The 13542-nt window shown below is 47.0% G+C and overlaps 2 protein-coding genes across 3 annotated transcripts in view; one reads left to right on the forward strand and one right to left on the reverse strand.

The window, feature by feature from the left end:
• The window catches only part of Abr (ABR activator of RhoGEF and GTPase), a 199350-nt gene extending 194583 nt beyond the window's left edge, over positions 1-4767 (forward strand). For both annotated transcript variants that reach the window (XM_051179961.1, XM_051179960.1), the window contains 2 exons: positions 1555-1702; positions 2310-4767. In XM_051179961.1, the coding sequence (XP_051035918.1) occupies positions 1555-1702; positions 2310-2399 (238 nt within the window). In that variant the 3' untranslated portion in view covers positions 2400-4767. The remainder of the gene's footprint in view (positions 1-1554; positions 1703-2309) is intronic.
• A 2339-nt stretch (positions 4768-7106) lies between these two features.
• Timm22 (translocase of inner mitochondrial membrane 22) lies at positions 7107-13264 on the reverse strand. Its single transcript, XM_051179974.1, has 4 exons — positions 13022-13264; positions 10586-10782; positions 9274-9346; positions 7107-7331 (listed from the first exon to the last, which is right to left on the reverse strand). The coding sequence occupies exons 1-4, from the start codon at positions 13257-13259 to the stop codon at positions 7255-7257; spliced, it is 585 nt and encodes a 194-aa protein (XP_051035931.1). The 5' UTR covers positions 13260-13264; the 3' UTR covers positions 7107-7254.
• Between the last annotated feature and the right edge of the window lie 278 nt (positions 13265-13542).

Genomic DNA, 13542 nt, shown 5'->3' on the forward strand with positions numbered 1-13542 from the left:
CATTAGACCAGCATCTCTGAGCTCATCCTCTCATCTGTCCATGTGCTGGCTGTAGTTCAGCCAGGCCAGCCTCTGCAGGACCAGTGGGGACTTAGACACAGCTGGGGCTGCTGCCTTGTTTTTCCCATCATGAGACATGGTTTGCAGAGAAACAAAGTCCCAACCAGTTCCCAGATAGTTCAGCAAACGTTGTGGGAAGACACACTAAGAAGGAATGGGAAGGGAAAATTCATTAGGTTTTCCACCCTGGGAACTGGGCCCACATCTGGGTGTGTGTGTGTGTGTGTGTGTGTGTGTGTGTGTCTGTCTCTGTCTGTCTGTCTGTCTGTCTGTCTGCTAGCCAGTTGCATAACTGCCTGCTGGCATTGAAGTGTTTGCCTGTTTCCAAAGCAGTCAGCAGGCACATTTTTGACTCCTGCCTAGAGGGTGGGAGTTGCATTGCGAGTAGGATGAGAGGCCCTGCCCAGGGTTTGTATGTATTGAAGCCTTAGAAACATTTCCTAGTATAGAATCAGGGGAGGTCAGGAATTCTTGATGTGATTGGTGACACTGAGCCTGCCTGGACAGTAACTACAGATGACAGCTCCCACTATCACTCAGAGGACATGTCAGCAGAGGACCTGGTCTAATGCGTAGGAGAAGCAGTGAAAATCAGGAGAGCCAAAGCAGGCCCTTCAGAGGCAATGGGGATCCAGCCTTCAGACTTGCCTCTGGTTATAACTGTTCCTGCTACAACACAGCCTGTATAAACTGCAGGCTCAGCTAACAGCTGCATCTGGGCAGCATGTCCTCCCTGACCTGTCCTGTGCACTGTTGATTCCCCATAACTGTTTTACTGTTGGATTCCAAATGAAAAACAACAGTAAGAGTATGGACTCTTGGGGAGACTACTCAGGGTTCAGGAACCAGCTCTAGCACCTATCAGTCATGGCTGTGGGTAAAGCACTTAACCTCTCTGTTCTTGGTTTCCTCACCTCAAAAATGGGTATCATAATGGTACTTGCCTCAAAATGAGTGACAGTATGCAGTATTACTGGAAGAGTTCTTAGAACAGTATTATGTTCATTTTCTCTCTCAGTCTCTCTCTCTCTTATTCTGTGTGTGTCTGTCTGTCTTTGGTTTTTCAGGATGGGGTTTCTCTATGTAACAGCTCTGGCTATCTTGGAACTCACTCTTGTAGGCCAGGCTAACCTTGAATTTACAGAAATTCTTCTGCCTCTTCCTCCCTCATGCTGAGATTAAAGGTGTGTGCCACCATACCCTATGTATTCTGCATCTTATTGTAATGATTTTATCTAAATCAAGGGTGATGCTATTCATAGTTAGTCCTGGCCTGGCAGTTTTCCATCAGGTTGTGACTTAGCCTAGGAGCTAGGGGTATGTTACAGAAATATACTGGGACACAGCTAGGACCTCAATCCCTTAGCCTAATGTCCTTCCCACCTGTAGGAAGGGAAGCTGGGTGACTGCTTTCTTGATGCTCGAGGGAGCTTCTTCAGGTGCCAGGTCTCCTGGGGCTGCTGAGAAGTGACTTCTGTTTCTTCCTTTCCTCAGGGTTGCTGAGAAGGAACCCATCAACAAGATGTCGCTTCACAACCTGGCCACTGTGTTTGGCCCCACGTTACTGAGACCCTCAGAAGTGGAGAGCAAAACACATCTCACATCAGCTGCAGATATCTGGTCCCATGATGTCATGGCCCAGGTACTACTGGCACTGTGTAGGCCTCTAGACAATTCAGAGGCTCCACCCCACCCCCACCCCCAGGCAGCTGAATTAGTGGGACGTAGGATACCCAAGCACAGGGTTACAGGGCATCATTCCTGCTTAGTACAAAACACAAAGTGAGTCTAGACAAGAGTTGAGGAATGTCTGTTCAGGGGCTAGATGCTTTCCTGACAGTGCCTCAGTCTCAGAGGTATAGAAGATTCAGGGCTGGGAGTTGACCTAATGTATGAAAGCTTTGGGATTGCTTTCAGGGTCAGGCTCTCCTGAGATACCTTTAACACCATCATAGGTGGTCCAACCAAATCTGATCCCAGGCCCCCTTTTGATATAGGCATGAAGTGGCTGGCTCCCTGACCCTTGGCCCTACAGCACCCTCTAGTGCGTAAAGAGTGAAGGAACCTGGGAACCTGGGCTTCCAAAAAAAGGGGGTGGGGAAGAAGCCAGAATGAGCCTGGGGTGGGTGTTACATGGACAACAGACTTGGTTGCAGCTCAGGAGTCATTCCTTCTTGACATAGAAGGTGAGGGGCGAGGGGTGTCTGGAACATTAGGACCACAACCTCGGTCTCCTTATTTCTCCACAGGTCCAGGTCCTACTTTACTACCTGCAGCACCCTCCCATTTCCTTCGCAGAACTGAAGCGGAACACACTGTACTTCTCCACAGATGTGTAGCCTGAGGCAGGCAGCTGTGGGAGGTGGCCAGAGCCAGCCCTCCAGCTGGGGCCCAGCATAGACTTGAAAGACTGCAACAGAACCCCCCCCACCCCAGCCTAGCACTCCAGCGTCCAAAGGAAGCCACCTTCCAAGAACTGGAACTCGTGCATCTTTTGTGCCACCTTGTACAAAGCCAGCTGATTGGCCCCCAGCCTCCTCACCACACCCCAGCTCCCACCTCTGTACCTTTGCGTATGTCTGATGCTCCCTCCGTGCTGTCTGAGAATTGTTTTATGTGTATTTGTCATGCAGAAAAGGCAGTGGCCGAGCTGGTGTGAGCACAGACAGCCTGCTTTGCTCTTCCATTTCTCCCGACACTTTCTTTCTGCCTGAGTCCAGTCTGGGAACTTTTATTATTTTGTGCTGTGTAACTGCTGCCAACTTCTCCTCTCTTGGCCCTGCTCCCAGATTGCAGGCTCCCGGCAGTGTCTCTGCCCTCTCCATCTTCCCAGCCTGCTGCATGCATGTGCAGCGTGGGGTTTTGCTCCATCATTGGAAAGCTCTGCAGAGGCCCTGGGCAGTGGTATCCTGTCCGATGTGCTGCGTGCCGCCCTTGGCCTCATTGCTCTCCACCTGTGGAAGCACACCTGCTTTCCTTGCTGTCTGTGCAAATGTTGAATAAGGAGACAGAGACACACTAATCCTCAGCTTAGCACAGAGCTGGAGAGCTGATTTCTGGAATGTTCTATTTGAGAATTACCCTTTCTGGGGTTTATCTGTGTATCTCCTGCCTACCATGAGGCATTTTCAACTGTTTCTTCTACTGCTTAATTCTGTTCCCTTTTCCCTTGTGTTTTCTTTGAGTGTAATGACTCACAAGTGTCCTGTTATCAGGAGAGGTCAGGAATGCACCTGAGGGTGTGGTGGACTCCCAGGCAGAGAAGGAACAAGGTGGATGGAGCAGGAAGCAGTGACGAGTCTTCACAGTGAAGACCTGCAGAGGCTGTCCTAGTGGGGCCCAGACTCCTGGAGGGCAAATTCTGTGGCTGAGTCAGGTGTCCAGATGAAAGCAGGCTCTGTCCTGGAACCTGGAACCTCACATACCTCGTGGTACTTTTGCCTTAGATTTTACACTCTCAACAGCCAAGCACTGCCACGGGGCAGCCACATTGCAATGCGTGCTTCAGACCTAGGAGCAGAAGGCACAACCCAACTGGAATGGTCCTGCCCTGGCACTGCACCAGCTCCTAAATCCAGCCCTGTGGGTAATCCCAAATATTCTACAAATTGAGGACAGGCTGCCTCCCTTGTGTGTTCTGCTGGGGCTCTAGAGGACAGGGTCGGTGGGTGTCATTCCCAGCTCTACAACCTATTGCTTGTTACTAGAGAGATTTACTCCCAAAGCACTGTTTCAGTCTGAGGAGCAACTACCAGCCTTTTTTACCAGGGAAAAAAAGGTGCTCCTGTCATAGGGGACTACCACACAGCTTCCTGTATCTTCTATGTGGCAGAGTTGATTCTTGGCCCTCAGGATTGGGGAGACCAGCTCTCATTATGTGTGCTCAGGGCTAAGTCTAAAGATGGGTTTGCTGGCCCCCAAGCTGTTGTGTCTGCTAGGTGAGAGGCAGAGCTCTTTTGGGTCCTGTTCATTCCTGTTGTCTTTGACAGAACGGTACAGTTTGTGCATACAGGAGAAAGGGATACCAACTTCCCAGCTGCCCATTACCAGTTTAAACAAGGAACCTTGCTGTCTCAAACAGGTGAAGGGAAATGCCCGTGAGTATAGAGGTCACATCATCCAGCTACTATCTTGGCACTCAAGTGGTGGTGTGTGGCGTTCTTGCTTCCAAAGAATTGGCAGTAACAGATTACCAGAGCCCATCAAAACAGTGCCTCCTGTCTCTGAAACAGGGAATGTTGGCTTCTGGGCACTAGCTACTGAAGTCCCCAGGTTGCTTAGGCAATATAACAGCAGGAAGGCTGGAGGAGGAGCTGAGAATTATTAAAGGTTCCTATTATTTATAAATCCCACCCCAAGTAGGGCGAATCAGGTGCCAGACCTCAACTGAGGTACACCAAGGAAGTGTCTGGTGTTTTTCCTGCGACAGGGGCCGTGCTGCCCAGAACCCCATCACTGCCAGCAGGGCACTGGGACACAGGGTCCAGGAATCTCAGGCATGCCTGTACTTGCTTGGGCAGTGAATGAGAGCTGCCAGCTTTTGCTGACAAGGTAGGATGGGACCCCTAATAAGTTGGTATGGATATATTTTTTTTTTTGTCTCTGTTCTGTTTAAACTTAATGTAGATTATTATAAATTGATGTAAACCACGTGAGAGGGAAATGTTAATTAAAAAAATGCAAAGCCCCAACATTTGCACAAAAGCAGCCCTGTGGTGTGGATGTTTGTGTTCTCAGTAGTCCAGGGAAGATCACCAACCTAAATATTTAAGTCCTCCCAGCTGCACCCAGATGTTTCCAGGAACCTCTCTTCTGACTTTTGGGGACTATGGCAGTTGGTGAGGTGAGACCTCTTCTCACTCTGTACACATTTCTAAGTTATCACTGCTGTAGTTCCCTTCATAGGATACTCACTATGGACCTGGTCATGAGTGTTCCTGGCAAAGACGGCAGAGGTGCCCCGTTGGCCATCCACAAACTTACGTTTTCCTCAAAATTGGTATGTCTTTTATGGCAGCCTTTGGTTAAATTTGCTTGTCAGAGACCTGCATCCTCCACCAAGAGTCCACCCCCTCTTTGGAAGAACCAGTAGGGTTTCTGTGGGACTTCCACCAGCCGAAGCCATTGGACACTGTTTATTCCAAAGATCAGGAACAGATGTGTCTGCAAATTACTGTTTGGTTTATGAGCTCATACTGACCCTGCAGCCATCTAAAACAGGAAGCTATTCATCTCTTCTTGATTGAATAGTCCACATGGACAAGGCTCGGCTTGTCAACTGATGTCTACTGACAGCCTGGAGGGTCTTCTTTGCCAAGACAGTTGTGTTGGCAACATTTCTTGTATTGGGGCTCATGTGGGTGACCAGCTGGTCAAAGGCCTTAGGCACCTGAGCACTTTGACAAGTACCAGGTAGAAACTATCCTTGCTTCAGGGTGTTCCCAGATGAAGAATTTACAGGTATTGGGAACACTCCTATGCTCCAGCTGGTCTTTCAGTAATGAAGCCTCATGCTTATGAAAACAGGGCAGGTATCATACAGAGTTAATTCACTGGGGACTAGCGGCCTCACATGTATGAAGCTTTGGGTATTCTCCATTTTTCAAGACAAGGTCTCAGTATGTAGCTCTTGCTGCCCTGAAATTCTCTCTGTGGACCAGGCTGGCCTCAAACTCAGAGATCCACCTGCCTGTCTGCCGATTACTGAGATTAAAGGTGTATGCTAAACCCTGGTTTTTCCCTCAGCAAAATGAAAGGATGAAAGGATTCAGCAGAGAAGAACATGAGCCCTGTGCACTAACACCATTCCAAGGAAGCAGCAAAAAGATGCTTCTCTGGCTCTGATATCATCACTTATATACAAACACATTCAAATGACTCAGTGTTGAAGTTGAGTCTTTGAATTCTGCTTAAGGATGAATAGAGATGAAGAAAGCAACGAAAGCGTGGAAGGGTTCGTATACAGTCAGGAAAAAGGACTGGATGCTAGGTGAAGGCAGCCAGTTACAGGTCTTTGCTGAGCCTCCTACGCAGCTGACAGTGGGGCAGGACTGAGTCCGTTATTCCTTCTTCACCGTACACTGCGGTGAAGTAGTCCAGCAGCACAGACCAAACACAAAAGGCTTGTTTTCTGCCATGGTATAACTGGGCTCAACTGTTGAAATAAAAAACTAAAGCCAAAGAAAAGCTTAATGGGGAAGAAGGGTGGTAGTGAGCAGGCCTTCCACATTTGATCTGGGGTGTGGTTATGATGAGTTGGCAGGATAACCACAGGAAGGTACTTGTGTGTCTTTAAACTGGGCTGGGCTCTGCAAGCTACATGCATGAGCATCAGCCGGCCCACTGGGAGTTTGCAGCATACTGCAGTGCATGTGAGAACATGGCTAGACTGTGCTTCTGGGGAGAGGCCCAGATAACAGAGTGGTGACAAAGATACAGTTTCCACAAACCGTGAGACTAGCGTTCCCAGAGGTCTTTAGAGACTACCCGGTCTTCCCATTGAACTGTCTGTCACTCTTTGGGCTAGCTAGCCTTATGTGTGGAAGCTGTATATCTATGCAGTGGGGTCTGGTGCCCTCAGAGGTCAGAAGAGGGAGGACCTTGGACCCCTGGAACGCGAGTTACAGATTGTTTTGAGCCATAATATGGGTGCTGGGACCTCTGGAAGAACAGCCAAGTGCTATTAACCATTGAGCCATCTTGCCAGCCCCCGTATACCTATTTTTAACAAGGATATCAAAGATAGTAATTGAAATGAGATACTTTCCTGGATGGCCTAAGTTTACTTTGTCCTGCCCTGGTACTCAATATGAATGCTTGCATAGAGTTTCAAGGCAGAAGAGCTTCCTGGCTATGTGCAAACATACTGCCGCCTCCCTGTTCATAGCTGGAGAGCCAAGTGAGGTCAGGACTGAGCCTGAGCTGAGCTCAATTCTTAACAGTCAACACACTGCCTCCTGGTCTTTTTACTGCAAGGAGGCATACAATCTACCCTGACAAACCTATTTGGAATTCAGAAGTAGAAAAGTGTGGCTGTTCCAATGGCTGGAGGCGGAGAACAACGAGATAGTTCCCTCATACCACCAAGAGGGAAACAATTGGCTTCGCCCCTGAAGCAATGCCAAGAGTGTAGAAAGTGCTCCAAAAAACAGCTCTGAAGGTGGCGGGCATCCTCCCTCCTTCCAGGCGTTTCTTTCATCGTAGGTAATAATCGATTGCAGCAGAGAAAGCAGCAAAACCTCCACAACCTATGGCCCCAGCCTTTACACCAGCTGCAAAGCAAACATAAGCAGCATTACCACAGTAACAGGTGCTACACTGGACTGTACTTACAAAAAGTTTGCACCACAGATGCAAAGAAACCAATTTAAGCATGTTCAGTCATTCAAACTCATCGTGCCTCATTAAGACTTCAATGAAGCAACATATCCCATCCAAACCACTGAGCTTCATTTAACTATACATTTGCTTACCTCTTCTAATTCTAAACATTTACTGATTCCAGTTGTAGGGAACAAGCCCCTCACAGTCAAGAACCAGTTAAGGGAAGAGGCTCTTGGAATCAAATGAAAGCATATGGTCTTATACCCTGATCTGTTTATGGAATAAATTCCTGGGAAGGTGATCAAAGCAATGCTAGGGGGAGCTGAGCTCACAGCCCTAAAAAAGCTACACTATAGGAAGACCACACATGGCAGAGAGGAGCCAGTGTAGCTTTACTGATGGCAGATCACTGGCTCTTGGAAGATGAGAGCTTCTGCTGGGGTAAGTCAAACTGTGAGTGATGGAGAGCAGCCCAGCAATACAAGCTGCTTCTAGGAAAGTTCAAATCCTTAAGGCCAATGTTCCACACTGGAACAGGAAGGAGATGAGGGCTGGCTTCTTTCTAGCCGATAATCTAACATTTCAAGGATGTCTGCACTTATCTTTCCTCTGTCCTTCCCTGTCCCCCTTGTATTTTAAATGTATTGTGTGCGTGTGTGTGTGTGTGTGCGTGTGTGTGTGTGCGCGTGTGTATGTGAGAGAGAGAGAGGAAGAGAGAGACAGTGAATGCCATGTGTACATAGGTGCCTGAGGGTGCTGTGAGGATGTGGGGAATGGAACTCCACAAGAATGTACATAATCTGAGCTGAGCCACTTCTTCAATCAGCCCCCTTAGTTTTTTTGAGTAAGGTCCCTTGACTCTTCCTGAATGGTAGGCTTACATGCATGTATCATCATGTCTAGTGTGCCCTTAGCTTTCAATTAGTAGAAATCTAAGAGTCCCCAAATGCAAAAAGACACAGCTATTAAAATCTATATGCAAAAATTAAAATGACCCATGGGACTGGGGCTGTAGCTCAGTACTAAACTGCTTAGTATTTACAAGGACCTGGGTCTGGTTCCCAGAACTGGAAAACAAACAAAACCCTGACAACTGTATAAAATAAGGGAAAAAATGGTCAGAAACTTGAAATGCCAGGAAATCAGTCTCAGCACAGCCTGCATATGTGGACTGCTAAGGGCTGGAGTGACGTAGCTAGGCTCCTACACTATCCTACATGGCAACTATTTATCATGAGCACACTGTCTCACACACTCAACATAGAAGCTCTTTTTTCTAGGCAAGAGCTATCTCTATGGTTGACTATGAGTGATTTCCCCCCCCTCACATGGCTTCTGACAACAGCAGGGGATGCTTCTAGTTGTCCCATCCTAAAAAGCTGTGGGCATCTGGCCAAAGAGCCTACAGTGTACGTGACCCCACTGCACACATTGGCAAAGATTTATCTGGGGGGGGGGGGTCTGGAGAGATGGCTCAGCAGTTAAAAAAGAGGACTTGTTCCTCTTGCAGATGACCAGCCACATGACTCACTAATATCTATAGCTCCAGTCCAGGGGACCTGATGCCCTCCGGTGGCACCAGGCACGCATGTGGTACACAGACCTATACATGCAGGCAAAACAACCATACAAATAAAAATAAGTAATGTTTAAAAAGAAAGGAAAAGATTTTAACTGGTACAAAATCTCTAGAGTGCCAAGGATGAAAAAGCCTAACTTAGATGGAGATATAAGCAAGTTTCCAGAACCGCATCAACACAGAAGCAGTCAGGATTTATCTGTCAGAGGGAAGAATATCAAGCATCCTTAGAACACTCATGTTGGGAAATGTCAACATCAGCACGATGTCCTGGACCACAAAAGAAAAGCACTTGAGAGCTATTTACTAACCTCGGAAACCAATGGCTCCTCCAGTGATACAGCCACTGATGACACTGTTCTTCCAGTCTGACTTTCCCCGGTACTGTGGGTGGAGAAATGCTGTTTAGAGCCAGGGAAATGAGCCAACAAGACAACTGGGGAAGAAAACCCAGGGCTTCCAGCTGCCTAGCTTAGTCCTACCCAGAGGGCAATTCCAAAAAAGTGTATGTGCTTATATGTGTTTCCTGCAGGTGGCACCAGAGGGCTGAAGGAAATTTGGGAAATAATCCAAATTTCTTATGTGCTCCAGTATAACTTTAAATCATTAACTATAATTACTTGAGTTGAAATTGTGACCCAGTGGTAGAGCACATCCTCTATGCATAAAGCCCCAAGTTCAAACTCCAGCACCAAATAAGGAAAAAAATCACTTTTTGCCTATAAAAGATTTAAAAAAAAAAAAAAAAAAAGGCAAGCCCTATTATAAATATGCAAAAAGTTCACATTAGGGACTAATCTAGACCAAAATGTGACATTTTAAAAATATTTGTTTGAGGCAAAGTCCTCCTATGTAGCTCAGGCTGGCCCAGATCTCATGCTCTTCTCCTTCAGCTCCTTTGGGCTGAGGTTGCAAACACAGACCATATCTGACTAAGGCTTGACATTCCAGGAACAACACTAAGAACACCGCTCTTTTAAAAGTTTTGTAATGGGGGCTGATGGCTCAGTGGTTAAGAGCACTGGCTGCTCTTCCAGAAAGACCCTGGCTCAGTTCTCAGGGCTCAAATGGCAGCTAACAACTGCCTATAAATCCAGTCTCAAGAGACTTAAATACCTTCCTCTGGTCTCCTTAAACACCAGGCATTCACATGGTGTACATACATACATGCAGGCAAAAACACTAAGACACACAAAATTTTTAATATGTGTGTGTCTATGTTTTGTTTTTATGAGACAGGGTTTCTCTCTGTAACAGCCTTAGCTTTCCTGGACTAGCTTTGTACAGTAGACCAGGCAGGCCTTGAACTCACAGACATCCAACTGCCTCTGCCTCTCAAGAGCTGAGATTAAAGGCATGCACCACCACCATCTGGCCTTAATCTATATTTTTTAAAAAGATGATTACTTTAAAAAAAAGGGGGGGGCAGGTAGTGGTGGCTCACATCTTTAATTCCAGCACTCAGGAATCAGTGGCAGGTAGATCTCTGTGAGTTGGAGGCCAGCTTGGTCTACAGAGCCAGTTCCAGAACAGTCAGTGCTATATAGAGAAACCCTGTCTTTGGGGGGAGACATGCAATGTCAACAGACATGGATTTCTAAAAGCAAAGCAAGAGGCACTTACAGATTCTACCAAACACTCAGTACACGAAAACATGGCGCCCACAATGGCAAAATTTTTGGCATAGGACATTCCTCTTTGTCCCATGTCTTTCAGAACTTCTTTTGCAGTTGGTGTCCGGTAAGGGTCCTTAGGGTCAAAGCCTACATTGGTATCAATGCCAGCAGTAAAGATTCCAAATGCACCTCCCAAGACAAATCCTAGAAGCAAGCAGAGATAAGAGTTCTTTTGCACATTCTGGACTACCATGTTGGGATGACACTTGAAAATGGCCTTTCTGGTTTCTTGCTATTCAATCTTGATCCTGCTTCCTCCAGTCACAGAGTCTATCCCCTCACTCTCCTAGGATTTCTTCCTTTCATTTCCCAGCCTTGGAGCTTTAACCCTCTGTTCTCTGTAGACCAGCCACTCTACAGTGGCTTTGTATATATATCAGCTTTGTATATATTCCCTTAACCATGCCAATGTCCATAACAGTCTCCTGATAGGCATTACCACATATTCTGAAATACTCTATTTTTCACAGTGGCTGTTTTGTTTGTCTGAGACAGGACCTCACTATGTAGTCCTGACTGGCCTAGAACTTGCTAGTGTACTATAGGCTAGCTCAAACCCAAGAGACCCACCTGCCTCTACCTCCCAAGTGCTTGGATTAACAATGTATGCCACTACCACCCAGCTGTCCTCTCTAAACCAAAGCTCAGAGAGGTTAAGTAACTGTGACCAAAGTTGTATGACTATTATATGGGAAAGCCTAGTTTGCTGTCAACAAATGACTTGTCTAAACCTTGAACATTTCTTTGTGTGTATGTGTAGGCCAGAGTTCAATCCTGGGGTGTCACTCCTCAGGAACCATTTACCTTTCTCTCTCTCTCTCTCTCTTTCATTGTTGTTGTTTTGTTTATTTGTTTGTTTTCAAGACAGGGTTTCTCAGTGTAACAGTACTAGCAGTCCCAGAACTTGCTTGCTCTGCAGACCAGGCTAGCTAGCCTCAAACTCAGAAATCTACCTGCCTGTCTTTGGAGTGCTGCAGTTGAATCAGATGCCACTACCCCCAACCACCTTTTTCTTTTTTAAAGAGGGTAACTGATTAGACTAGGCTGGCTGGTAAGTGAGTCCCAAGGATCTGCCTGCCTGTTTTCTCAGGAATGAGATTACAAGTCATTTTCAGGCATAAATGACATTTATCTATTTATCTGTCGATTTATCTATTTGAGACACAGCATATATAATCTGTCTGTGTAGGCTGTCCTGGAGCTTGCTATGTAGACCAGGCTGGCCTCAAACTCAGATCTGCCTCTCTAGTGCTGGGATTAACCACCTGGGTCATCTCACCCAGCCATTCTCGGCCTTCTACAGGAATGCTGGGTATTGAACTCAGATCTTCATGCTTGCATGACAAGCACCTTATCAAATGCACTTTGTCCCTAGCCATTTCTGTATGTCTTTATGGATATCTTCTCATCACCTCAAGATTAATGTAATTTCAAAAAAAAAAAAAAAAAGATCAATGTAATTTCAATGAAACTAGACACTGCCTCCCCTCCCCTGCTTTCCAGTCACTCCAGCTCCAATACTCTCTCTTCTATTACACTTAAGATCTGCTTTTTGTTTGGTCGGTTTTTTGTTTTGTTTTTGAAGACAAGTGTCTCTATAATGTAACCCTGGCTGCCCAGGAATTCACTATACAGACCAAGTTGGCCTGGAACTCAGATCTGACTGCCTCTTCATCCCCAATTTTTAAGACTTTTACTCCTGCTATTTGAATTTCGTAAATGTCTTTCATTCCCAATGAAATTTAAACTCATCCACAAATACAGTCAACCCTTTTACCTGCACACCGGAAGTGTGTTTTTTTTTTCTTAATGTCCATCCTACCCAACCCCGACTGTCTGTCGAATTACACTGGCCTTCATAATTTTGGTTTTGGTTTGTTTGTTTTTAAGATGGGGGTCTCTCTATGTAGAGCTGGCTGGCCTCAAACTCACAGAGATCCATCTGCCTCCCGAGTGCTGGAATGAACTTCAAATTTCTATGACTTTGCATTTGCAATTCCCTATGCGTCTACAGCACTCTTCGGCCCACGTCCTAGAAATTCTCTATCAGGACTCTTGCCACTTTGATCCATATTTCCACTGCCTGACACACGACAGTTGCTCAGTTACAACTTTTTGAATGAATAAATGAATGAACGAAAGCATCCACTGAACAATATGCAGGGCCCTGACCGTAGTTCTGATTCTCCGTTCTAACTCCCAACTGTGAATGCTAACCCCAGGATCATGAGCAGCATCTTCGGGTTCATTGAGCCAATCCCGGTGCAATCAAGGTCGAAACCCACAGGTCCTTTGACTCCCTCCCAGGCGCGTGGTCTTAGCAAGGAACCCCAAGTCCCTCCAAGTTCTCAGCCTCCCAAGGGTCCCACGAACCTCGCCTCACCTCCCACGCAGGCTAGCACAGCCTTGAAGGCGCAACTTTCCATCGCCCTCTCGATCATCTTCTGCTCCTCGCTCTTGGAGGGACTCGGGATCCCGCCCAGGCTGCCAGGCTCCAGGAGCCGGGGCTGACGCTTGTCACCCACCAGGTACTGCAGAAGAAGGCTGTATTGCAGCGGAGCTTCGGCGGAACTCGCCGACTCTGGAGCTGAAGACCCGGCTTTCGGGGCAGTGGCCGCCATGACCGCAAGGAACCCAGAACCTTCAGCGTCGTACTTCCCACAGCCGATTCCACATGCTTCTCTAGGTGTCTAGCCCTCGTGCCGCAGCGGCAGATTCGCCACAATGAGGAAGCTGCAGAAGCAAAAGTCGGCCTATGCATCAGCGTCAAGGAAGCTATAGTGTATCCCCAAAGCTTCCTGTAAAGAGTCAAGTTTGTAAAGCATTGCTAAAAGCATTGGTGGTCTCCAGAACACCCCCTCAACTAGGTAGCTCCAGTGCGGTGTGTGCAGGGATTTGTAGTTC

Source organism: Phodopus roborovskii, unplaced genomic scaffold (genome assembly GCF_943737965.1).
Source record: "Phodopus roborovskii unplaced genomic scaffold, PHOROB, whole genome shotgun sequence".
In the NCBI taxonomy this organism is placed as follows: Eukaryota; Metazoa; Chordata; class Mammalia; order Rodentia; family Cricetidae; genus Phodopus; species Phodopus roborovskii.